This window comes from Pan paniscus, chromosome 13 (genome assembly GCF_029289425.2).
Source record: "Pan paniscus chromosome 13, NHGRI_mPanPan1-v2.0_pri, whole genome shotgun sequence".
Lineage (NCBI taxonomy): Eukaryota > Metazoa > Chordata > Mammalia > Primates > Hominidae > Pan > Pan paniscus.
The window spans coordinates 127,522,053-127,546,949 of record NC_073262.2 but is presented as its reverse complement, the minus strand read 5'-3'; the positions used below and the strand labels follow the sequence as shown (position 1 = coordinate 127,546,949).

Here is a 24,897-nt window from a genome sequence, read left to right as displayed (position 1 = left end):
CCTCCCTCAGCCATTTCTAACTGAAAGCTTCCAGGCAACTGAAACCAACCAATGGCAAAGACAGAACTCCATTAGCACAAAAGATGCAGTTCTTAAAAATCACCCTTAATCTTGGTTTGTCTTTCATAAGGAGATACTGACACTTGGGGGCAAAGAAAGGTAGGCTAGAACATCTTCATGGAGAGATTGGCGGTCTCAGATAGTCCCCTTTAGGACAATGCACACTACCACATAGACAGCCTCTGAGGATAGTAGAGATAATGAATGAAAAGGAAATTCGCTTTGGAGACAAACACAAAGCTGTGGATGGTGAGCACCCACATGTTCCAAACATAAAATACTGTTACCTTGTGGTCTTAAACGTTTTTAAATTGTGATCTAATATCTAACTGTCAAACAGAGATCTCAATGGGCGGTTAGTAAACATTCCTGTCTCTTCCTAAAAGAAAGGTGGTCTCAGACATCACAAACTTCAACATCTTAAGGCAAATAAAAAGGCAGCTGAAGGGTATCCCTGTGAAACAGCCATTGTCCATGCAAACCTCTAGCAGGGAGCATGGGTCTCAGTGCCCACACATTCCTCAAGCAGCCTCAAACTTCCATTTTCTCTCTTACTTTGAGGGCAGGTCTGGCTTCTGGCTTTTAAAGAGTTTTTTTTTTTCACCTTCCTCCATGGATTCATGAAAAAGAAGGTATATGGAAGTTAATGATTTTTCTGTTTCAAGTGTGAAGAATCATGGAAAAAAGGAGACAGATTTGTAAATAGGAAGAAAGAAACTCTTCCAATGTTTTTCAAAATTTTAAACGGCTTCCACCTGAGTGCTGGCACATTTTGAGAGAGACTTATCTCGTGCAGAAATCTCATTTCCGTGGTTGGACTAGGCCACTGGAAGTTGAACTGCAAGCATAAAGTTAAACCACATTTTTTTAAATTCCACATCCTCATTTTCATTTTTCAGACTGAAGATTAACCTGATGAACAGTCTTTTTCTTTCTTTCTTTCTTCTTTCTTTCTTTTTTTCTTTTTTTTTTTACCAAGTGTCACTCTGTCACCCAGGCTGAAGTGCAGTGCCATATTCTTGGCTCACTGCAACCTCCTCCACCTCCTGGGTTCAGGTGATTCTCCTGCCTCAGCCTCCCAAGTAGCTGGGATTACAGGTGCATGCCACCACACCTGGCTAATTTTTGTAATTTTAGTAGAGATGGGGTTTTGCCATGTTGGCCACGCTGGTCTCGAACTCATGACCTCAAGTGATCCACCCATCTCGGCCTCACAGAGTGCTGGGATTACAGGGGTGAGCCACCACGTCCAGCCTTGAACAGCCTCTTTATGTCAAACACCACCAAAAATCATGAATCCAGGAGCATCTTTTCTCCTAGTTATGTCCTTCAAAAATATGTCAAATGCTACTTCAAGGCCTCCCAGCTCAAAAAGAGAGTGGAGGATGCAGGTAGATGGGCTGTAAAGTTTTGGCATCTTCCCATGCTCATTTAAATTGAGGAATGTCTCTGATTACTCCTTGATCTTTATCATCCTTGGCAGCGTAACAGACAATACAAGAATAACTCTTTGTTTTTCCAATGTGAACATTCCAATAAATACACTGAACTATTTTATTCCGTGGCTGCTTAAAACCCTTCTGTGGCTCCCCCACTGCCTTCAAAATGAAGTGCAATCACCTCGGCATGACCCAATGCCTGCTTCGAGATGTGGTCCTTGCCCATTTCTCAAAGCCATAGCCTACCCTCTCCCACCCCATCCCGGCCCATCATACACAGTCACCCTCATTCCCAACTGGGGTAAAAGATCAGCACAGTTCCAAACATACTATTCTATAACACACCCCAAACCATTTCCTTCCTTTATTCATTCAGCAAATACATGATGTATAATACTGAATACTGGGCATTATTTGATGAATGGAGACAGGAGTGATTAGACAGAAATCACCTGGGGTTCTAAGGGAGCTTACCTTTTGGTGGGTTTACTTATTAAAGATTTACTTATTCCAAACAAAAAGGTAAACCAATTAATTTACCAGATAATTCAGATAAAGACCAATTCTATGAGGAAAATAAAACCAGGCAGAATCTGATGATAGAATCTGAGTAGGGTAAGAGCTGTGTTGGTCTAGGTGACCAGGGACAAGCCTCTCTAAGAAGGCGACATTTAAGCTGAGTTCTGAGTTCTCAAGAAGGATCAGCCATGCTGGGGAAAGCATGTTTCAGGCTAAAGGCGTAGCTGGTGCAAAGGCCCTGAAGAGCTCCAAGATTGGAGATTGGTATGGCTGGACAGGATAAGGCGTTTGCATCTTATTCTAACTATAGGCAAGGGCAAGTCACAGGAGTGTTTCAAGAAGGAAAACAAATGACTGAGTGTGGATTCCTAAATATTAAAAGTTCATCTGGGCTCTGTGTGGAAAACACAAAACAAGGCCTAGACAAAGTGGGGAGTGTGGTCCAAAGAATCATTTCCAATTAATCTCTGCCCAAGAGATTTTCAATGCTACCTAATCCTTACTATCAGCAAATGTCACATCCTCCAAATGGCTAAATTTTAATTTGCATTAAGCAACTGACAAACAAAAGGATAGTGTTAGATATTATCTCTACATAAAATTGCCTATTTTTGAATAATAGTGGAGATTGTTCCTCATTTTAACTGCTCTACAGAGTACGGCTTGGCAAACTGTGGCCCATGGGTGACCTGCTGCCTATTTTTTATGTCCCATGAGCTAAGAATGGTTTTTATGGTTGTTAAAATAGCTTAGGGAAAAAAAGATGATATTGCAAAACACATTAAAATTATCTGAAATTCAAATTCTGATACCCATAAAGAAAGTTTTATTGAACACGGACACCATTCCTTGACCTCTTGTCAGTGGCTGCTTTCATGATGTAAAGGCAGGGTTGCAACAGAGTTGCAGTAGAAGCAACAGAGACATTCAGCCGGAAAAGATTTATTCTTTGACGCTTTACAGAAAAAGTTGGCTGACATAGAGTACAACTGCATGCATTTTTGGTTTTTATCCTCACACTCTTTGTGGAATATAGGCGTGTCTGTAAATCTCTGATGTTACCTGCTTCACCCACAGCCTATGTCACATTTTAGGGATGTGGCTCACCAACAGGAAGTGTCCATGCAGTCAGCAAGCATGTCATTTCATCAGCTCTCCCTTCAGCAGTGGGTGAGGCTCCTCTGGGGTGTGTGGAGTCAATCTCCACGGAGTCAATGTGAAGTGGTCATAGAATGACCACCCCAATCCCAAGGCATTGAGGGATGGAAGGAGAGGGGCAGCTCCAAGCTTCCCACCCCCACCTCTAAATGTCTTTCATCCAGTTTCTGCCCTGCAGATTGGAGAATCCAGCTCACTCGTATGTTTCCACGTTACCAAGCACCCACACTTGCAGCACACATGATTCATTACTCGGTTTGTTTAATCAATATTTATTCAGCACCCACGAGCTGCTGAATATAGAACAGCACTTCCTAGACTAGTGAGACTGACAAGAAAAGCAAAAGCCCTGTGTTTAAGGAGCTCATGCCCTTTTATGGATGAAAAAGCAAGTTGATTTAGAATGCTTATGGTTAAGAAATACCGAGAATCAGAGACTTCGTCTGGTATCTGGTACACGAGAAAGATTACTTTTCACCAAGGCAGTATTCTTATATTGTGACTGTATATATTAAAAGTTTTTCTCTATTCACTCTGCTGTCCCAAGCCACAAATACCCTCATTTGCCTGGACCATACCTCCCCTCCAAGAAGTGGTTTTGTAACTGGTCCTCCTGCTTTCTTCTTTGCTCCGCTTTGATTCGTTCACACACAGTACTCAATGGAAGCTGTTAGGAACACAAATTAGATAACGCCATGCCTCTGGCTAAAACTTCTCAGTGGCTTCCCATTGCCTTAAGAGTCAAATCCAGCTCCTCCCATAACCCCTGTCATCTGGTTCCCCATGTTCTCTGAGCTCTCATCTAGCCTACTTTCCTCAGTCACTGCACAGACATCAAGCATTCTTTCTGTTCCCCCAACTTGCCAAGCTCATCCTCTCGGTAGGGCCTTTACACTCTCTGTATAGCTGGTTCCTATTTTTCAGTCACAACTCAGTTTAAATGTCACCTCTACAAAGAAGCATCCCTGACTTCCAAGCTACATTGCCCTCACACCCAGTTACTTTATAACATGACCCCACCTGCTTCTCTTGATAACACTTATCACCACTGGGAAATATCTTGGTTTGCTTTTTCACTCCTCTGTCACTTGTTTCTCACTGTTAGACAGTAGCCTCTAGCAGGACAGAGACATCTTCTGTCTTGATTGTTGAAAGATTTTCAGCAGCTAAAGCAGAACTTGGCACAAAGCAGATGGAAAATAAATATTTATTTCATGAATTATCTTTCAGAAACATCTAGATTGCTATTTTATAACATAATGTTGATCCTTTGAGTACCTTGAGGAACCAAAAGGCTTTTCTGAAACAAAATTCTTGAGAACAAAGAGGATGAAGTAATTGGCTTTGCTTGATGGTAAGGAAAATACTTCCTGCTTTGGCACAACTCAACTCAACATATCACCTTAAAAAACAGCACTAAGAACACGTTTCCCTTTTTAAAGAGGCCCATTCCTTCTAACATAGTGCCTGGCTCATAGCTGATATCAGCTAAGCTTAGTTTCCTCCTTTTAACACTTTTTTTAAAAGAGATGGAGTCTCGCTCTGTTATCCAGGCTGGAGTGTAGTGGGAAGTCACTGCAGCCTCAAACTTGGCCTCTCAAAGTGCTGGGATTACAGGCGTGAGCCACTGCACCCAGCCCTCTAACACTTTAGTATACTTCTTCACTTATTCACTTCCTTTCTGTTACTAGGCAAGGGACAAATCAGTTCATATCTGTACTTCAAGTACCCAACACAATGTCTGATTCATAGGCATTCAATAGATTATCAAACATTGAATTAAAATAGTTTTCTTCCAGGTTGAGGGCCTGACACAGAAGCACTTTCCTTTATTTTGGCACACCAGGTAGAAGCTAGTCCTCCTTGTATGTGGGTTCTGGGACTAAGCAGTATGAACTCCTGCACTACATGTGTCCTAATGATTCACTAAAATAAGCAGTATTGATGTATTTATTAAGCCATTCATTGCAAAAACTTGTACTGCTTCAATAATTGTATTTGCTACTTTTTTTCATCTTTCTTTTTCAAGCTGGTAGTAATAGAAACTTTAAAACAAAACAAAAAATAAAGAACTTAGTCACCAAAGTGTGTGACTCAGTAAAGTAGGCAAAGAAAGTAAGAAAAGAAAGCAAGGGCTAAGAAAAATGGTTTCAAGGACACATTGAATCATATTGTCAAATGATTCAGTTTAAGAAAAGACTGATGCAAAATAGCAGAAAAAAAGTTGAGAAAGTCAGAAATGAGTTTCTTCCTGAGCAAAAGATGTAGAAAGCCTGAGATGGGATCATTTCTGGGAAGTACAAAACCATAAATAAGAAAGTTCTGATGTCTGAAAGCTGGTAAGACTGTACACTGTGTAGGAAGACCACTTATCAACTATACTTCAATATTGTCCACACCAGTAAAACTCCATTTCAATTTACCTTCATGGACCACCTTTGGTGATCTAAGCTGTATATATCCAGGACACCAATATGAATAAGAAGCAGACCTTACACTTGAACAGTTAGACTTTCAACACCGGGCAGTGCAATTTTCAAAGTCAAAAGTCTATGTCACATGACTACAGTCACCTAAGAGTCTCATTATCTTCTCAAATTCCATCTTCATATTAGTAGGTCAGAATTGTGTCCCAGGGTACTCCAAGGCATTCTGCACTTTTCACTGGCTATTAAAACTCAGAATAGTGGATATCATAATATACCAATGGCTTATTCTTTTCATAGTATGTCTTTAGCAATGAAAAGCAAATGGTATATGGGGACTTCTAGACTCAACCACAAGGGTCATTCTAGGAAAGGAAGCAGAAAGATTTGAATATGTTTTAAACTGCAAATCAGTAAGGTCATGAGTTTTCTTTCTTCTTTTTTTTTTCTGAGACAAAGATTAACATTTTATAAGAATCTCAACCTCTTTTAAATCTGTGGCTTTTGAGCCTGAAAAGCAGGCTTTTAAATGGCTCCCGGTGTTCATGTAAGAACATTGTAATTGCAATTTGAAAACTGAGTAATAGTCTTTGTCGAATTAGATTCTTTCTATGTTATAATATTCCTCTCATTTACAAGCTAATGAAGTTAAGATTTGGAAAGGCTGTTGTTCAAGGAAATAGAGCAACTGGAAGGACAAACACCTAACATAAGCACCTTGACTTTTACTATTAGTTTCTGTCTAAACAGCATGCTTTTGGCCGACGCTTCTTAGAAAAAAAAGGCACACAAGTTGGGGGAAATATTAACTTCCTGAATCCCACAGTGAGTGATGCCATTAGAAAATAAGTACTGTAGTGAAACAGTTCTGGTTGTTTATTTCATTTCAGTAAGAATGTGTGTGGAGACCCTGGTCTGTGTTTGATTGTGCTAAGAATGTATGTCCACACCAGACTTGGACACAAATGTTCATAGAAGCATTATTCATAATAGCCCCAAAATGAGAATAACCCAAATAATCTATCAACTGATGAGTGGGTAAACAGAATGTGGTATATCCATAAAATGGAATGTCATTATTATTCAGCCATAAAAAGGAATGAAATGTTGATACATGCTGCAATTTAGATCAACCTTGAATATATTGTATTAAGTGAAAGAAGCCAGTCCCAAAAGACCATATAGTCCACGTATAGGAAATGTTCAAAATAGGCAAATCCATAGAGAGAGAAAGGAGATTAGTGGTTGCCATGGGCTGGGGAGACGGGAAAATGAGAAGTGAATGCTAGTGGATATGGGGTTTCTTTTGGGCATGATGAAAATGTTCTGTAATTAAATCGTGGTAATGGTTGCACAACTCTGTGAATATACCAAAAACCACTCAATTCTATACTTTTAAAGGATAAATTTTATGACAGATCAGTTATATCTCAATTAGATGGTTTTTTTAAAAAGCCGTTCTATGTGTTAGGATAGAGGTGGTGCACGTGATCACAGGAAGGATACAAAGGAATCATGAAAGCATATATGTAGATACGAGCACTTTATTCTTTAAAAGGAATGAATGGAACATAGCAAAGGAGTAATAAGGAACATGGCAAAACTTATTTTACAGTTGTTATATTTTACCCCCAAAGCAGATGTAATGTGGCTTGCTTATAAACAATAAAACACACAGGTAAAATGACCGGCTGAATTCATCAGCAGCATAACCTTTCGGCCTAAAATATTCTATGGGTAAGCTGCAGACTTCATGTGTGCTACAGTGAGTAAATAACAGCATTCAGGGAAGAGAAATGTGTGTTGGATGAATTAGAAAGCTTTTGAAAAGGAGCTGGCACCTATACAAAACCTGAGATTTCTAAAGAATGAGGAAAGAAAAAGACTTTGGAGAGGCAGAGGAGCATGGGCAAAGGCCCTGTGCAGGAATGAGGCTGGCCCTGAAGGAGAAATGCGGGCAGCCAGGTGGGATGGAGCCAGTGAGAGCTGCCAGTGCTGGGCCGCTCTTCAGTCCATTTCTCTTCCCTAGACCATGTCTGCAGGCCTCGCAGCAGGCAACCCTCTTCACTGGGCTTTCTTGGATGGTAAACTCAGACCACAGACCTCAGAGTCTTTGCCAGGGGGAGGTCCTGGTGCAGTAGGTGTCTTTATATTGTTGGAGCAACTCGTTTCTATTAATATGTAGAATATTTGGTCCTCATCTCTTTAGAGGAGATGAGACATGTTTTGGAGCCTGGAAAATAAGTCACAAAAAAGAAGTGAAATGACTGGCTCAGTAGTTTGTCAATCCAAGAGTAAAACACCTTGAACTTCTTGTTATAGGATTCTATCACCACTATATACCTAAATACTACAACACTGCGTCTTCATGCTTAACTTGGCAGGAATGACTGCTATCAAGTAATAGACAACTGTTCATTATTTGTATATTTGCCGTACAGTTTAACCCCAGCAAAACAAGAAGGGCTTTCCCTTTAAAGCACAAGTCAGGTACTAAAGTAATATTCTCATGTATTTAAACAATAAGTAAAATAAAATCACAACAATACTCTTCTGAATGTGGTAAAAGATGTTTTTCAAGCAACTAATGTAATCTAAGGACATTCTCTAATAGAATAAAAGGCAATATCGATGTCTGAGAAATTTAGGTTAAAATCACTTTTAAACACATGCTGAGGGTCATTAATCACGAAGTTTTAGTTAATAGTTCTTATTGTGAGGCTTATAACTCCCCAAGCTTAGACTGATTGATTACTTTAAACACCATCATTTTGTCCTCCTTTTTGAACAGGGGGAAGCTACAATACTGTCAGAGGAAGCTTTTCTCAGCCCCAAGATAGGATAAGCAGCCCTGTTTTAGACTTTTACAGTGACCTTTGGCCAATTGAGAGATAGTCCTGATGTGCTTGGAAGGAAGTCTTCTGTAGCCAGTGTAGCCAGCAGATTGGTGGCTGTAACAAAACCTCCAAGACCACCCACTGCAGGCTACAAGGAACCAGAAAGTGACAGGGCTGCAAGGGAGGATGTCTGGATCTCATGGACCTGAAACTGTAAACACAGGCCTGCATGCATCATTTCAGGACAGTTTTTATTTCCAAATGCCTGATCTCTGGACAATAGATAGGCTCCTTATGAAATCCTCCCACCAAAGGAGAAGCTCAGCTGAGTTCCACTGCAGTTTCAGATCCCTTTTATGCTATTGAGCTATACTAATTGTTGACCAGAGTTTTATAAAAGAGAACAGGAAATCTCTTGTGGTCAAGACAATTTGTAGTGGTCTGAAAGCATCTGATTCTCAGAAAAGAAAAAATTCTTTGTAACCATATTAAAACCCTTACCAGATATGATTGTTTATAGTTTTCTTTGTATTTGATCAATTCATTTTTGCTTCAGTGGAGACACATTAAAGAGATCTAAAATGAGAAGAAGTGCCACAGTTTTTAAAGTGGAAACTTGTGGAGTCCTTGCACTATATATATATATATATATATATTTTTTTTTTTTTTTTTTTTTTTGAGATGGAGTTTTGCTCTTGCTGCCCGGGCTGGAGTACAGTGGCGCCATCTCGACTCACCGCAACCTCCGCCACCCAGGTTCAAGCGATTCTCCTGCCTCAGCCTCTCGAGTAGCTGGGATTGCAGGCATGTGCCACCATGCCCAGCTAATTTTTATTTTATTTTATTTTATTTTATTTTTATTTTCAGTAGAGACGGGGTTTCTTCATGTTGATCAGGCTGGTCTCACACTCCCAACCTCAGGTGGTCCACCCGCCTCAGCCTCCCAAAGCGCTGGGATTATAGGCATGAGCCACAGCGCCTGGCTGTCCTTGCACTTTTTCAGACAAATGCTCCAGCATTATAATAAAATACAACTAAGATCAATAGCACGTTATGGGCATACATCATACATGTATTCTCTTTCCTATACCTTGTGTAACCTGCACAGGATATTAGATATGCAATAACTGCACATATTGTAAAATAATGTTTTAGGTTTATCACATGGTTCCAAGAGCATAATTCAGCCTGTTGTCTCATTTAGTAAAAAGTCAACATCATTTTATAACAAGAGACCACCAGGCATTGTACACATGATTAAGCAATTTTTGTAACTCGACCTGAATTAATTCGCAGTCTCATAAATTGGATGTGAACATTACCTTATGTATTTGGGGGCCTATCTAACTATAGGACATTACTAATCTAGTAGCCATGTGATTACTGTTATGGGGAACCCAAGCCTACATTCCAGAAACTTACCAATAAAACAAGCAAACAAACAAAAAACTTCTTAAATTAGCTAAGTGTTCACGTTAGTATTATTATTTATTGAAACGGAGTTTTGCTGTTGTTGCCCAGCAACATTGCTGGAGTGCAATGGCATGATCTTGGTTCATTGCAACCTCCCCCTCCCAGGTTCGAGTGATTCTCCTGCCTCAGCCTCCTGAGTAGCTGGGATTACAGGTGCCCGCCACCACGCCTGGCTATTTTTTGTGTATATACATTATATATATATATATATATATATATATATATATATATATATATATATATAATTTTTTTTTAATAGAGACAGTGTTTTCCCATGTTGGCCAGGCTGGTCTCAAACTCTTGACCTCAGTTGGTCTGCCCACCTCAGCCTCCCAAAGGGATGGGATTACAGGCGTGAGCCACCGTGCCCGGCCCACTTTGTTTTATTATGTCACAGAGCAGTGATCGTAGTGGGACAGTAAGTTTACTACATAGATGGAACAGGGAGTAGTTGTGTCACATGCAAAATATGATGGAGCCAATTTAGATCTTATTATTTATGTTTTACTTAATTATAAGCTTAATTCTGGGTCATGTTACTCTACTCTCCATCAGACTTAAAGTATTTTTTTAAAAAGTCAAGAAAACAATGGATACTCTAGTGGAAAATGGAAAAGAGGAATAGCTTGCATTTTTGTATACAAATTTTATTAATAATGGCCATAATATAGAATTTTTTTAATTAGAAAGAAAAATGTCTAATGTTCCCAGTAGATTATAATATGTAATATTCCCTGGAAACCAAGCAAGTAACACCATATATCTGTAAATTATCCATCCGAATAGGAAACAAAGGCATCCTAGATCATTTAAATTCAGCAGTAATCCCCAAAGCTCAATTTAGGCATGGTTCTTAATATTCTACTCCAAAACTTCAATATAGTTTATTTACTATTTATCTTCTAACAGAGTGAATAGCATAAAATAAGCAACTTGAAGAAGGGAACTCTAAAGGAATTAAAAATGTAAAATGTAGGCCAGGCACAGTGGCTCATGCCTGTAATCCCAGCACTTTGAGAAGCCGAGACAGGCAGATCACTTGAGTCCAGGAGCTGGAGACCATTCTGGGCAACATGGTGAGACCCTGTCTCTACAAAAAAAAAAAAAAGTGAAAATTAGCCAGGCATAGTGGTGCACACCTGTAGTCTCAACTACTGGGGAGGCCGATCACTGGAGCCCCGGAGGTCGAGGCTGCAGTGAGCTGTGATTGTACCACCGCACTGCAACCTGGCCAACAGAATGAGACCCTGTCTCAACAACAACAGCAACAAAAAGTAAAATGTAAATAATAAGATCCAAATTGGCTCTATCTTACTTTGCATGCAAAGCAACGGCTCCCTGTTCCATCCGTGGCACTATGCTTGCTCCCTGCACCTATGCCTGGTTTGAATTGGTAGCCACAGCCTCTTCTGAGTATACAGCTGCAGTTAAATCCTGGAGCAAGTGCAGTGGCCCAGGGAGCTCAGTCCACAGCTGTGCTTTAGGGCGAGCATTCATTTTCATCATTGATGTCTCTAGATCCTAGTTTTCTCATTATTTTTCATCCTCTGATCTTGTTAAATCTACATGACATTCTTCCTCTTTCACAGGATACAAACCCCGTGCTTCCCGACATGCATGTGCACATGCACACACACTCACACCAACACATCACACCCATTCACACGTGGACAGACACACGCACACTCTACACACACACAACACTCACCACACACATTCACACCACACATACACACTGACACATCACATTCATTCACACGTGTACACACATACACATGCAGACACACTCCACACACATTCACATACCAGACACACCACACACATTCACACCACACGTACACACTCACACCACACATACACACCACCCACACTCACACTGACACATCACACCCATTCACATGTGTACAGACATACACATGCAAACACACTCTACACACATTCACATACCACACACACCACATACATTCACACCACATATACAGACACACATCACACATACTCATACCACACATACACCACACACACTCACACTGACACATCACACCCATTCACATGTGTACAGACATACACATGCAGACAAACCTACACACATTCACATATGACACACCCACATACATTCACACCACACATACACACCACACACCCTCATACCACACATACACATCACACACATACAAACCCACCACACACCACACATACACACACCACACATATACGTGCCACACATACACATAAACTCACCACACATACATACACTCCCCACACACACACACCACACATACACCACACAGACCACACATACACTCACCACACACACACTGTGCGTATATACATCACACATACACATACACTTACCACAAACACACACACCACACATACACACACACCACACACATTCACACCACACATACACACCACACATACCACACACACCATACACACATTCACACCCCACATACATATACACACGCCACACACACACCACACATGCCCACATTCACACCACACATACACTCACACCACACATACACTACCACACTCACATTACACATACACGCACTCAAATGTGACACACTCATGTATACCCACTAACACACATACTCATTGCACATACACACTACACTCATTTGCACATGCTCACAGACCCAAACCACACTCATACACCATATACACACTACACACACACCACAAGTACATACATACACACACCCCACATACACACACACCACACACACTCATACCACATACACATACACACTCACCACACACACTCACACATATACACATTCGTCACACACTCTAACACTACACATACACGCACACCACACACACACCGCACCACAAACTCACCACACATGCTCACATAACACATACACACACCATACGAACACACGCACTCAAATGCAACACACTCTCATGCACACACACTCCACACACACTCATTGCACAGACACACCCACCCAATTGCACATGCTCACACACACACACAACCCCCACACACTCATATATGCTCCCACACACTCTCATCCTCTTATGGAATACACATGTACACACAGTCAATAAATTCAACAAAGAATCATTTAGGTATCCAACTAGCACTGAGGTTATAAGTGAATAAAATCAAATGTCCTGCACTTACCGAGCTTACATCAGGAGTGAAGAAAGGAGAGATTTGGAGAAAATAAGAGTCCAGGATTGGAAGAGAAGGAATGATGGGAAAGACACCGCCCTTGGTGGCAGAGCTGCCAGCAAGGGCTGTGAACTCGGAAGACAAAACTCCCTTGACCCCTCCCTACCCATCTTCTCCAATACTGAGGATGGGTTTGGAGATTCTTATCTGTTCCAACAGCTAATCTAGAGCAGTTTAAATGAATAGCTGTGATTTGGGGGATGTGCAATATACGAGATCTCAGCTGTTGGTACCATGGATGTCACAGACTTATCACCTGAGCATCCCTGTAACTACTGAGGTGCACAGACTAAAGGAAGCAGATGGCTGGAAGTGGAAACTTGCTGTTTTAGGGCATTTCATTCTCCTGTGCTTCATGGACTGAAGACATATAAGAGGCAATAATCTATGAAATTCTGTTTGTGATGTTTTAAGAAGTACTTTAGATATTAATTAACATATATTCATTTAAAAGAATATTGTTTATTTAGCATGGAAGTTGAAAAAGTTTGCTTATTTCAGCAAAAATAAAGACACCAAAAACACAACCTATTTTTTTCAAGGTTCAGATTTACTAAACACTCTTTCTTCCTTCCCACCCCTAACTACGACTACATGTGCACACACACAGGCACACGCACACACGCACAGTTAGCTTCTAAAAGGGACTGTGTTTATCCTTTGATATTTGAGATTATTTATGATATTATTAAAATAATGCTGATTTTGTAAGTTTTCTTCTTCATTTCAAATTTATTTTAGCCTTAGCAGCAATAATAAAAAAGATTCTACTTTGGGAGGCCGAGGAGGGTAGATTACCTGAGGTCAGGAGTTCAGGACCAGCCTAACCAACATGGTGAAACCCTGTCTCTACTAAAAAATACAAAAATTATCTGGGGGTGGTGGTGGGCACCTGTAATCCCAGCTACTAGGGAGGCTGCAACAGGAGAATCGCTTGAACCTGCGAGGCGGAGGTTGCAGTGAGCCGAGATCACGCCATTGCACTCCAGCCTGGGCGACAGAGCAAGGCTCCATCTCAAAAAAAAAAAAAAGATTCCAATAGAAATAAGCTAAATTGAAAACATACAGATGCCTAAATTTTTGTTTTCTGCAAAGGGGGAAACAGCTTAAAACTATGAGCTGCACTAATAAAACAGTAACTGTTGTAAAAATACTAGTACTGGTAATCAATAAATGTCTGCATCTTCTCTCCTAGAGATTAAATTGGGAAGAACTACAGAAGTGTCTCTGTCTTCTGTTAACTTTAAATACTAAGATCTAAAAGACTTCCCTTTTGTGTGTTCAGTGTGCTGGTCTGCTCGACACTTCTAAGCCGGAGGACTCAATTTCTTTTCATTGTTCGTTTCAGGCAGCCACAGTTTCCTGGGATATCCGCACGTTGTACTCAACAGTACCTGAAGATGCAGAGCACAAGGCAGAAAATTTACTGGTGAAGGAGGTAAATGTGATGCTTCCAATGCTTTATTTTAAGGCTTTTGCTTTTTCCCAGGGGATTCTCAATGCAATTTACTATTATTATCTTCCTCTCATTTTCAATAGATAATTCCAAATATTCTAACTAGTGGATGTCTTTTTTTTTTTTTTTTTTTTTTGAGGGAGTGTGTCTCTCTGTCACCCAGGCTGGAGTGTGGTGGCACCACCTCTGCTCACAGCAGCCTCCGCCTCCCGGGTTCAAGCAATTCTTGTGCCTCAGCTTCCCAAGTAGCTGGGATTACAGGCACACGCCATCACACCTGGCTAATTTTTGTATTTTTAGTAGAGACAGGGTTTCGCCATGTTGAGCAGGCTGCTCTCGAACTCTTGACCTCAAGTGATCCACCCACCTCAGCTTCCTGAAGTGCTGGGATTACAGGCATGAGCCACCGCGTCCGGCCATGCCAGGCTAATTTTTGTATTTTTAGTAGAGATGGGGTTTCACCATATTGGCTAGGCTGGTTTCAAACTCCTGACCTTAAGTGATCTGCCCACCTCGGCCTCCCAAAGTGCTGGGATTACAGGCATGAGCCACTGTGCCCAGCCAAATGGCCAGATCTCATGTGAACTCAGAGCTAGGGCTCATGTATCACCAAGGGGATGGCACAAGCCTTTCATGAGGGATCCACCCTCATGATCCAAATGCTTCCCACCAGGCCACACCTTCAACATTGGAGATTACATTTCAACATGAGATTTGGGTGGGAACACATAGCCAAACAACATCAGGGACTGATAGAACATCTCTGGGTATAGCATTGACTTGCATTTTACTGGTGTATAAGAGGCCTACAAAACAGCTTCTTTCTCTTCTAACCAGACTCCAGGCAGCTTTAGAGCAGGAATTGAGCCAGTGCATAGCAGCTACTTAGCAGATGTTTACTGAATAAATAAATGATGCTTATCCTTTCCTTATAGAAAAAATGGTGACAAAATTTAGCCCAGCACAGGTCAAACTGAAAGTAGTGGAATCTAAGTTCAGTCTTGAATCCTGAGAAAGTGGTGTGTCCCAACTAGGAATTCATTAAAGCTGCATACAATAGCAATATCTTTTCTCGGCTCTTAACATATTTATGTTACATAAGCTAGCCTTATTAATGTACATATTAATACAAATATGACTGTACATATTTTCTGTTGTACTGTTCAGTTCAGATCATTGTTTTATCGGTCTTTTTTTTCCCAATTCCATTATTTTGAATGTATTTCCCAAAGTTCACATTGCATTACAATACCTTTTAAGGAGATAGAAAAAAGAAAAAATGCAGACTCAGATAACATCAGGATATCTGAGAATACTGTTTTCACATTTACTGATAAAAATAGTGTGTGATATCAGTATGATAATATTTTGTTTAGAGTTGCCTTAGAGAAAGTCTTAGCATACAGTAGGGTGTCACTATTCTTTAAAAAAGTTGGCAAATAATTTTTTATACCAGACAATCAGACTTATTCAAACCTGGTCTGCAATAAATATGTGTTAACTTAGGCAGGATTTGACATTTTTATAACATTGACTTCCTAACGGGGAAGTTTAACCAGGTCTTGTGCATTCTTCAGAAATACATTGCATTTTCTTCATAAAGATCTTTAACTTTGTTGTAAAATTTATTCTAAGGTCCTTATAACTTTGTCACAAATCTGAGTGGAATTTTAAAACTCCATTTCTTTTTCTTACTGTTAATTACTTAATGAATTAATTCTTACTGTTAATTACTGATATTTTTCAAAAGCTGTTGATTTCCTAATATAAATAACTAGCTTGCTAAACTCTTATCCTAATAGTTCGTATTTAATTTCTTAGGTGTGTAGGCGTAAACAAGTAAAATTTTCTTCTTTTCTAATAAGTATATTGTTTCTTTGATTTTTATCTTATTCTATTATTTTATATCCCTAAAACAATATTGAATAATAATGCTAATACCAGGCAATATGTCTTTTTCTTGAATTTAGGGGAAGACCTTAGTATTCTTTCATCCTTTATGAAAGATGGTGTTTTATGTTCGTTTCTGGCGTTTCTTTATTGTGTTTTAAAAGGTGTCTTTCTATGAAATTTTAGAGTGTTTATAAAGACTGGCTGCCCTGTTATCACATGCATATGCGTCCTATTAATACAACAGCTTTTCTGTTTTAGTCAGCACTGTAATAAAATCAATGGGCTGTTGTCCTGTGGATCCCTACTTGTATTTCTGGTATAAACTTTCTACTTCAAGTTGTATTATTACCTTAATACCGAGTTGCCTTCTAATTGTTTTTACTTTATTTCAAATTTTGGAGTTTATATTATGAGTGAAATTTGGCTCTAGTTTTCTTTTTTCCTTTCCTTAGAGAGATACTAGCTTTAAAAAATAAATTAGGGCACTCTACATCTTTTTCTGTGTTCTGGAATGAACAAATAAACCAGTGAAACAAAAAATACCTAAAACAAATTTAAGTGCATAGTATTATGTAAGAAATAGTAAAGATGGCACTTCAAAGTCTCTGGGGAAGAGTGGCCAATTCAACAAATACTACTCAACTATCCATTTTGGAAGAAAATAAAGTTGTGTCCATATCTCATATTACATACAAAAATAAATTCCAGATGAAAAAAAGAGTCTAAGTTTTAAAAACAAAGGTTATAGGCTGGGTGCGGTGGCTCATGCCTGTAATCCCAGCACTTTGGGAGGCCAAGGCAGGCGGATCACGAGGTCAGGAGATCGAGACCATCTGGCTAACACGGTGAAACCCCGTCTCTACTAAAAATACAAAAACAAAAAACAAAAAATTAGCCAGACGTGGTGGCAGGTGCCTGTAGTCCCAACTACTCGGCAGGGGGAGGCCAGAGAATGGTGTGAACCTGGGAGGCGGAGCTTGCAGTGATCAGAGATTGTGCCACTGCACTCCAGCCTGGGCAACAGAGTGAGACTCTGTCTCAAATAAATAAATAAATAAACAGACAAACAAACAAAATAAAAACAAAGGTTATAAAAATGTAGGAAAACATTTTTAAGTGGGAAGTTAGGGAAAACTGACAGATTTAACCAAATAAAAAATTAAAATTTGTATATGACGAATGGACAGTACCATAAACAGAGTCAAAATAAAATATTTAATCAGAGAAATCATTTGTAACTCATTATGTCTTTTGCTGAACACACACACTCACTCACACACACTCACATATAAATATATACATTCCTAGTATTCAAAATCCTACAAATTAATTTTTTAAAAGACAAATAACCGGAGAAAATATGAGCAAAAGATATGGCCAGGCTGCTTAAAAGAAGAAATGCAGTAGGCTAAGAGACATACAGGGTTGCTCAGCCTCACTAGTAGTCATGGAAATAGAAATTAAAAGAACAATTTTAGGGAAGAAAAATTTTAAGATAAATACCATTTAGCAATAATAACAATATAGTGAAAGAAACACGATCACATGATGTTTGAAATACTCACATCTGTAACTTTTGAAATGTAATTCATAAGACATATATGCTGCATTGGAAATTTTGAATTATCAATTAATAAGGGTGAGGCTAAAATTTTTTCACATTTATATTTTGTAATATAAAACAAATAAAAAATTATATCTATTTAAATAGCTTAGTTTTGATGCCCATGATTTTTTTTTCTTTCTTTTTTGGAGATGGAGTCTTTCCTCTGTCACCCAGGCTGGAGAGCACTGGCACGATCTCTGCTCACTGCAACCTCCACCTCCTGGGCTCAAGCGATTTTCCTGCTTTAGCCTCCCAAGTAGTTGGGATTGCAGGCGCCCACCACCATGCCTGGCTAATTTTTGTATTTTTAGTAGAGATGGGGTTTCACCATGTTGGCCACACTGGTCTCAAACTCCTGACCTCAAGTGATCCGCCCACCTCAGCCTCCCAAAGTGCTGGGATTACAGGCGTGAGCCACCATGCCCGGCCTGATGCCCATAATATATTGTTAGGAGAAAAAAGCAAGTCACAGAATTGTAGTATGATATCACGAAAGATATAAAACCTATACATATATACACAAATATGTTTATATAAGGCTAGGAAAAGTATAAAAGAATGCACACATCAAACTCATAACATTGGCTACCTCACAAGTTTGGGACTCTAGTGGGAGGGGAGAGATTGATTTTCAACTTATATAATTCTCTTCTGCTGTGATATTACACATAAATTTTGTAATTTAAAAGCTATTTTGGAAAAAATTAGTTAGAATATATTTTTAGTAGAGATGGGGGCAGCTGGGCATGGTGGCTCACTCCTGTAATCCCAGCACATTGGGAAGCCAAGGCAGGTGGATCACCTGAGCTCAGGAGTTCGAGACCAGCCTGACCAACATGGTGAAACCCTGTCTCTACTAAAAATACAAAATTACCCGGGAGTAGTGGCACATGCCTGTAATCCCAGCTATTTGGGATGCTGAGGCAGGAGAATTACTTGAACCTAGAAGGTGGAGGTTGCAGTGATCTGAGATCGCGTCATTCCAGCCTGGGCAACAAGAGCAAAACTCCACTCAAAAAAAAAAAAATGTATTTTTAAATGCTGCCAGAATTGGAAGCAACTGAAGCCTGTTGCCTAAACTTGTCTGCAAAAGTTAAAAATCCAACATAATTCTTCAAGTCATTAGATAATTACCTAAAAGACTACTTCAGATTCTTTATTATGATTATTATTATTGTTTTAGTTTGCTGATGAAAATGGCATGTGGAGCACTCAAAATCTCATGCGTGTCTTGCTTTAGGATTCCACCTGTTGGGCTTGTCTTTCTGTCATAGAAGTCAATTACATTCAGCAAACATAGTCCATTATCAGTTGTTTTTAATCCAACTACAACGGATTTATAAATGTTTCTATCGTTTTAGGAACTTTTCATTTCATGGTCCTTTTGCTCTCTTTGGGGGTGTATACGGCGTTTGTATATTTCCAGCTTTCAGCAGTTTCCAATTGCTCTCACATGAACAAGTGTTCCTAGCTCGTGGCTCTGAGTCTCTAGAACCCAAGGCTTTCAGAGCCTTGGATTTGGCTGCCAGCCTCCTTCAGCTCCTGCCTATTAACACTGCCTCATTTTATTGCCAGGCATGCTTTCAAGATAGGGGCCAGTTAGCCTGAACTCTAAATTCTGGGACCATTCAGAACCTTCATCCCCAATCTCTAGATCCAACCAAGGTTTCAAGTGTAGCTACTTTTCCAGGGGAAAGATGGCATGAAAAGCAGATAAGTGGATCCATACAACACAAGAGACTTCAAAGGACTATTCTAGGGTTCCCAGAGGCCTTCAGTTTTGCTTGTGCTTCAAGAGCTTCTACCTCACAACTTCAAATGTCCAGATAGATCTTTTCATCTATCCGTAGTTCTCTGAGAATGTCACCTTCAGGTGAGGACAAGTTGACAACAAAATTTGCCTTTATTTTATTATTGCTCCTTGGGGGAAATTTCTCACCTTCACTTTTGTTCCCACCTTAATTCCCTTTCAACTGCTTGTAGACTTCTTTTCTCTCTTGTACCTCAGCATCTTACTTCTCTAAGAACTGCTCCAAGGAGAAGCCAAGTAGAGTGCCTTTCGCCCTAGATCCGAAATATCTGCTAAACTTTTATGTTGCAAAGCTCAGGACAGAACATTCAACTCTCTTGGGCAACATGAATGAATCTTCTTATCATATTTTTTCTCAACTGTATGGATCTAAAATAGAAAAAAAAAGAGAGAGAGAAAGGAGGAAGACTGGGACAAAACTACCTTATTTCCTGCTAATTTTTCTGTGTCACTAGTACTGAAAACCCTGCAAAAACTCCCATAGTAGTCCTTGATTTTAAGGATAAAGATAAAGTGAAACCTGTGCTTTATAGGATGGGAAGAAGATAAGCCCTGCTTACAAATATCCCGTGATGATAATGGAACATGAATAGTCAGGCCTGGAGACAGCAGATAAAAAGAAAGAGGTCACCAAAGAGCTGAGCTAAGACTGGGAAATGGTCCCAGAGAATTACACTGCAAAAAGTCTTGACCCCAATTGCTAATAGCAGCTAACCTTTATTGACTGCTTACTTTGTGCCAGATACACTTCTAAGCCCTTTACTTGTAGCAATTACAAACATATGTTTGTTATTATCATCATTATCACCTTTTAATAACAAGGAAACTATGTCATAGAAATATTAAGAAACTTGCCCAGCCAGCATTAGACAACCAGGAATAGACAGATCCAACATCTGGACACATGCCACCAGCTCCGTCCCTGGGCTCCTAACTGCGATGCTAACTGCCAATAGGGTGTTTTGCTATAAAATTGCTATGTTCCTCTGGAAAGAAAACTTCTCTGAGTCTTCACCCTCACAGCCCCACTGTGGTTTCTGCTCAGGTGACTCTGATGCATACAGTCAGTGGGCCACACTTTAAGGAACATTGGCTGGATTTTTGAAACTAGATTATGCTAGCACTGAAATGAATTCATTGACGTTTGTAGAGCTTTGTAGAAACACTTGCTTGACCTACCACAAGTGTATTAAGCAACGTTATTGGTCCACCCTGTGCTACATTGCCCTGCGGCTCACTGTGGGGTGGCAAGGGTAAATACCATGGTTGCTAGGCAACAGATTGGCAAGAATCTAGTTTCAACACATCCAGCTCCGTAAAAAATTTGAGTTTTCTCTCACTGCTCTCTACTTTGACAATTCTCAGCTTCTCATGAAAGGCATTAGGCATTCTTTTCTTTTTTTTAATCTTGAATGACATCATATTTTAATGGGAGTTCACTAAAATGAACAGCTGCTTCCTTTTCTGTTTTATCTGTTATTAATTCTCCTCCCTATCTCTTAAATGTAAAATTAAACATTCCCCACACAAAAGCATAGGCTTATTTCACATCCATTAAAACACTGCATGTTAACATCAAGCTCTAGTTGAGTACACAGTTGCTTATACATTGTGTGTATGTGAAAACTTTTGAGAACTCTGTGAAATAGGTATTACTGCCTCATTTTACAGCCTAGAAAACAGGCTCTGAATGAATAATGAACTCGCCAGAATTAAGGCTCTGCTATCTTTGATGTCATATTCCATGTTCTTACACATTTTATTGTCTCTGATCCTTTGATAAGTTCCTTTATACCACATGCTCACTAGCCTGACTGGATGAGGGTACTTCCACTCCTCACAAGGGAACATATCCTTCATTTTGGCAAACTATTAACCTTTCTGCCTTAGTTTTTCCATCTTTAAATAGGGATATGAAAAATCCTAATGCTGTGATTCTGAAAATAAATATAGCAATAGTATGAAAACACTTGGAAAACAACTACTGGAGAGCATTGTCTTTATCTGAATCTGCTTAAGTGGCTTAAAATGAACATCCATAACCATAAAAAATATCTAAACACTTCCATGATAAAACAAGCACCACTCCCACAAGGGGTTTGAGGAGGAGAGGGGGGCAATTAAAGCGATCTAGAAATAGGATGCAAACTTCCTAAGCAAAACTTCTATAACGAAGCTTTTATTTTAATATACCCAAAGGGATCATATAAAGTTGGAAGAAAGCTCAGCACACTAATTAAAACCAAGCTCTTGGTTCAGTCTCTCTTAACAAAAGGAGATGAGGGAGCAAAGAATTGAGAATAATACAGTGGCTCAAGAGGGAACAAAGGTCTAGGGACCACTTCAGCTGAATGGCTGAGAGAAATACTGACAAAGTACTAAGGTAGCAAGTTACTCTGACAAGAAAGCCCTCTCTGATTTCTGGAAACCAACGCTGCTGCAGGTTTCCCGCGGGATGAAGTGAGGAGACTTCATCCAAGTCTCATTTTGATCATGGCATAAAACTCTTGGGGACTTAGGAGGTATGATAACATTGAAAGAACAGAAGCAGGCTGGGTGCAGTGGCTCATACCAGTAATCCCAGCACTTTGGGAAGCCAAGGCAAGAGGATTGCTTGATCTCAGGAGTTCAAGACCAGCTTGGGCCATATAGTGAGACTCTATCTCTAAAAAAAACTTTTTAATTTGCTGGGCATGATGGTGTGCACCTGCAGTCCCAAATACTCAGGAGGCTGATGCAGGAGGATGGCTTGAGCTCAGGAATTTGAGACTGCATGACTGAGCCATGCGTATGCCACTGAGCTTCAGCCTGGGCAACAGAGTGAGACTCTGTCCGTAGAAAAATAAAAAAGAATAAAAGCAAATACTTATCTCTACAGCCACATCTACACATGTACACACACACACACTCACACACACACCCAAACGATGATGATTATGTACTGTCTTCATCCAAATAGTACTAGGTTACCGGGGCAAGGAAAAGTTCAGATTTTAAGCAAGGGGTTCAAACCAGAAATGAATTCTGGAAAGGAAAAAACAAAAATGAAAACAGGACCCAAGACTAAATGGTAAATACAAATATGATTTAAGGTGAAGTAAATGTTGTTGAAATCTCTAGCTGTCCATAAAAAATACACACACACACATACACACACACACACACACACACACAACTCATTTAAATCAGGGCAGAAGCCAACTTTATGTAGGCACAGAATGTTCTGCAAGAGGCTAGGTCTGCACGATGTTCCTAAGTGTCTCACACACATAGAAACACACACACACACACACACACACACATTCAGAGTCTTTAATTAGCTAATATCCATCAAGACTGTCTTAGAAGGGGATATGAAATGAAACATTTCTAAAATGTATTTGACCATGTAGAAATTCTGTCCATTTTTCTCCAAGTATCTTTAAGAAACACCTTTGAGAAATGCTAATGTAAATGTGATCCAAGGAGATCACCAGAAACTAGAGGCACAATGTAGTTCAAGTAAAACAGAAATCAACAATTGGGTGAACCGGGGTGTGCATTTCATTCAGGCTGATTCTAATGAAGAAAAAGAAAATATTAAACCCTCCAGGAGATCAGATAAATTAGTTGTTTTCTTTTCATGGCCAAACCTCTATTCTTTTTTTTTTTTTGAGGTGGAGTCTCGCTCTGTCGCCCAGGTTGGAGTGCAGTGGCGCAATCTCAGCTCTCTGCAAGTTCCGCCTCCCTGGTTCACACCATTCTCCTGCCTCAGCCTCCTGAGTAGCTGGGACTACAGGCGCCCGCCACCACGCCCGGCTATTTTTTTTGAATTTTTAGTAGAGACAGGGTTTCACCATGTTAGCCAGGATGGTCTTGATCTCCTGACCTCGTGATCTGCCCGCCTCAGCCTCCCAAAGTGCTGAGATTACAGGCGTGAGCCACCGCGCTGGGCCCTCTATTCTTAATTCTTACTGTTAGCATCGAAAATGTCTACCTGTGTTCAGGGAGGTCATGCAATTCTAAGACACAATTCGGTACAAGCCCCAGTGATGGTAGTTCTATGTACTTACCCTCATACAGCAAATTATAAGTATAAATAATGTTACTCTCAGAGTTTGAAGTAATTAACAATGATCATAAATGTCAGTGTAATACTCTTTTAGCTCTTAAATTTCTCCCTTCATTCCCCTACCTAATTATCAGATTAGCCTTTCTCTTGTCCTAGGGGCAAATGTGAATCCAGTGGCATAAACGAGGTATATAAGACTCTGCTAATTGCAATTCAGTTAGGTGGAGCTAATTATCTTTACAAAGAGTGAAATTTACATAGAAATTTCTTGTCCCACTGATTTACTGTTACTACAGATCACATTGTGTTGAAAGCTAAAGTGTATGTGATAAAGAGAATCAACCATTGGATGAAAGATTAGAGGAGGTTCATTATCCAACATGGGCTTAACCACTGGCTAAACACAGTCCCTGCCCTCAAGGTGCATACCATCAGGCAAGAAGTTACAGACCTCCGATTAGATTTCTATGACACACTCTGACAAGTACCCCCTGGAGTATACTACTTGAAGATAAACAAGGCTGGGTGTGGTGGCTGACGCCTGTAATCCCAGCACTTTGGGAGGCCAAGGCGGGCAGATCACCAGGTCAGGAGATCAAGACCATCCTGGCTAATATGGTGAAACCCTGTCTGTACTAAAAATACAAAATAATTAGCTGGGCATGGTGGCAGGTGCCTGTAGTCCCAGCTACTCGGGAGGCTGAGGCAGGAGAATGGCGTGAATCCAGGAGGTGGAGCTTGCAGTGAGCTGAGATCACACTACTGCACTCCAGCACACTGCACTCCAGCCTGGGAGACAGAGTGAGATTCCATCTAAAAATAAATAAATAAATAAATAAATAAATAAATAAAGATAAACAAGTTCAGGTTTGCCTGTCAGAAGAAACAACTAAAAGCATACCAGAGTATGGATTGGTCAGCTTGGGAAGGAATAAGATTGAAGAAAAATTGGACAGATAGAAGACTATTTGTTTTAATA

The 24,897-nt window shown here is 39.9% G+C and overlaps 1 protein-coding gene across 12 annotated transcripts in view; it reads left to right on the top strand.

Moving 5' to 3' along the window:
- The window catches only part of DOCK10 (dedicator of cytokinesis 10), a 277,788-nt gene that overhangs the window by 111,090 nt on the left and 141,801 nt on the right, over nucleotides 1-24,897 (top strand). For all 12 annotated transcript variants that reach the window (XM_055109148.2, XM_034955285.3, XM_034955280.4 and 9 more), the window contains exon 3: nucleotides 14,451-14,540. In XM_055109148.2, coding sequence (XP_054965123.1) covers nucleotides 14,451-14,540 — 90 coding nt within the window. The remainder of the gene's footprint in view (nucleotides 1-14,450; nucleotides 14,541-24,897) is intronic.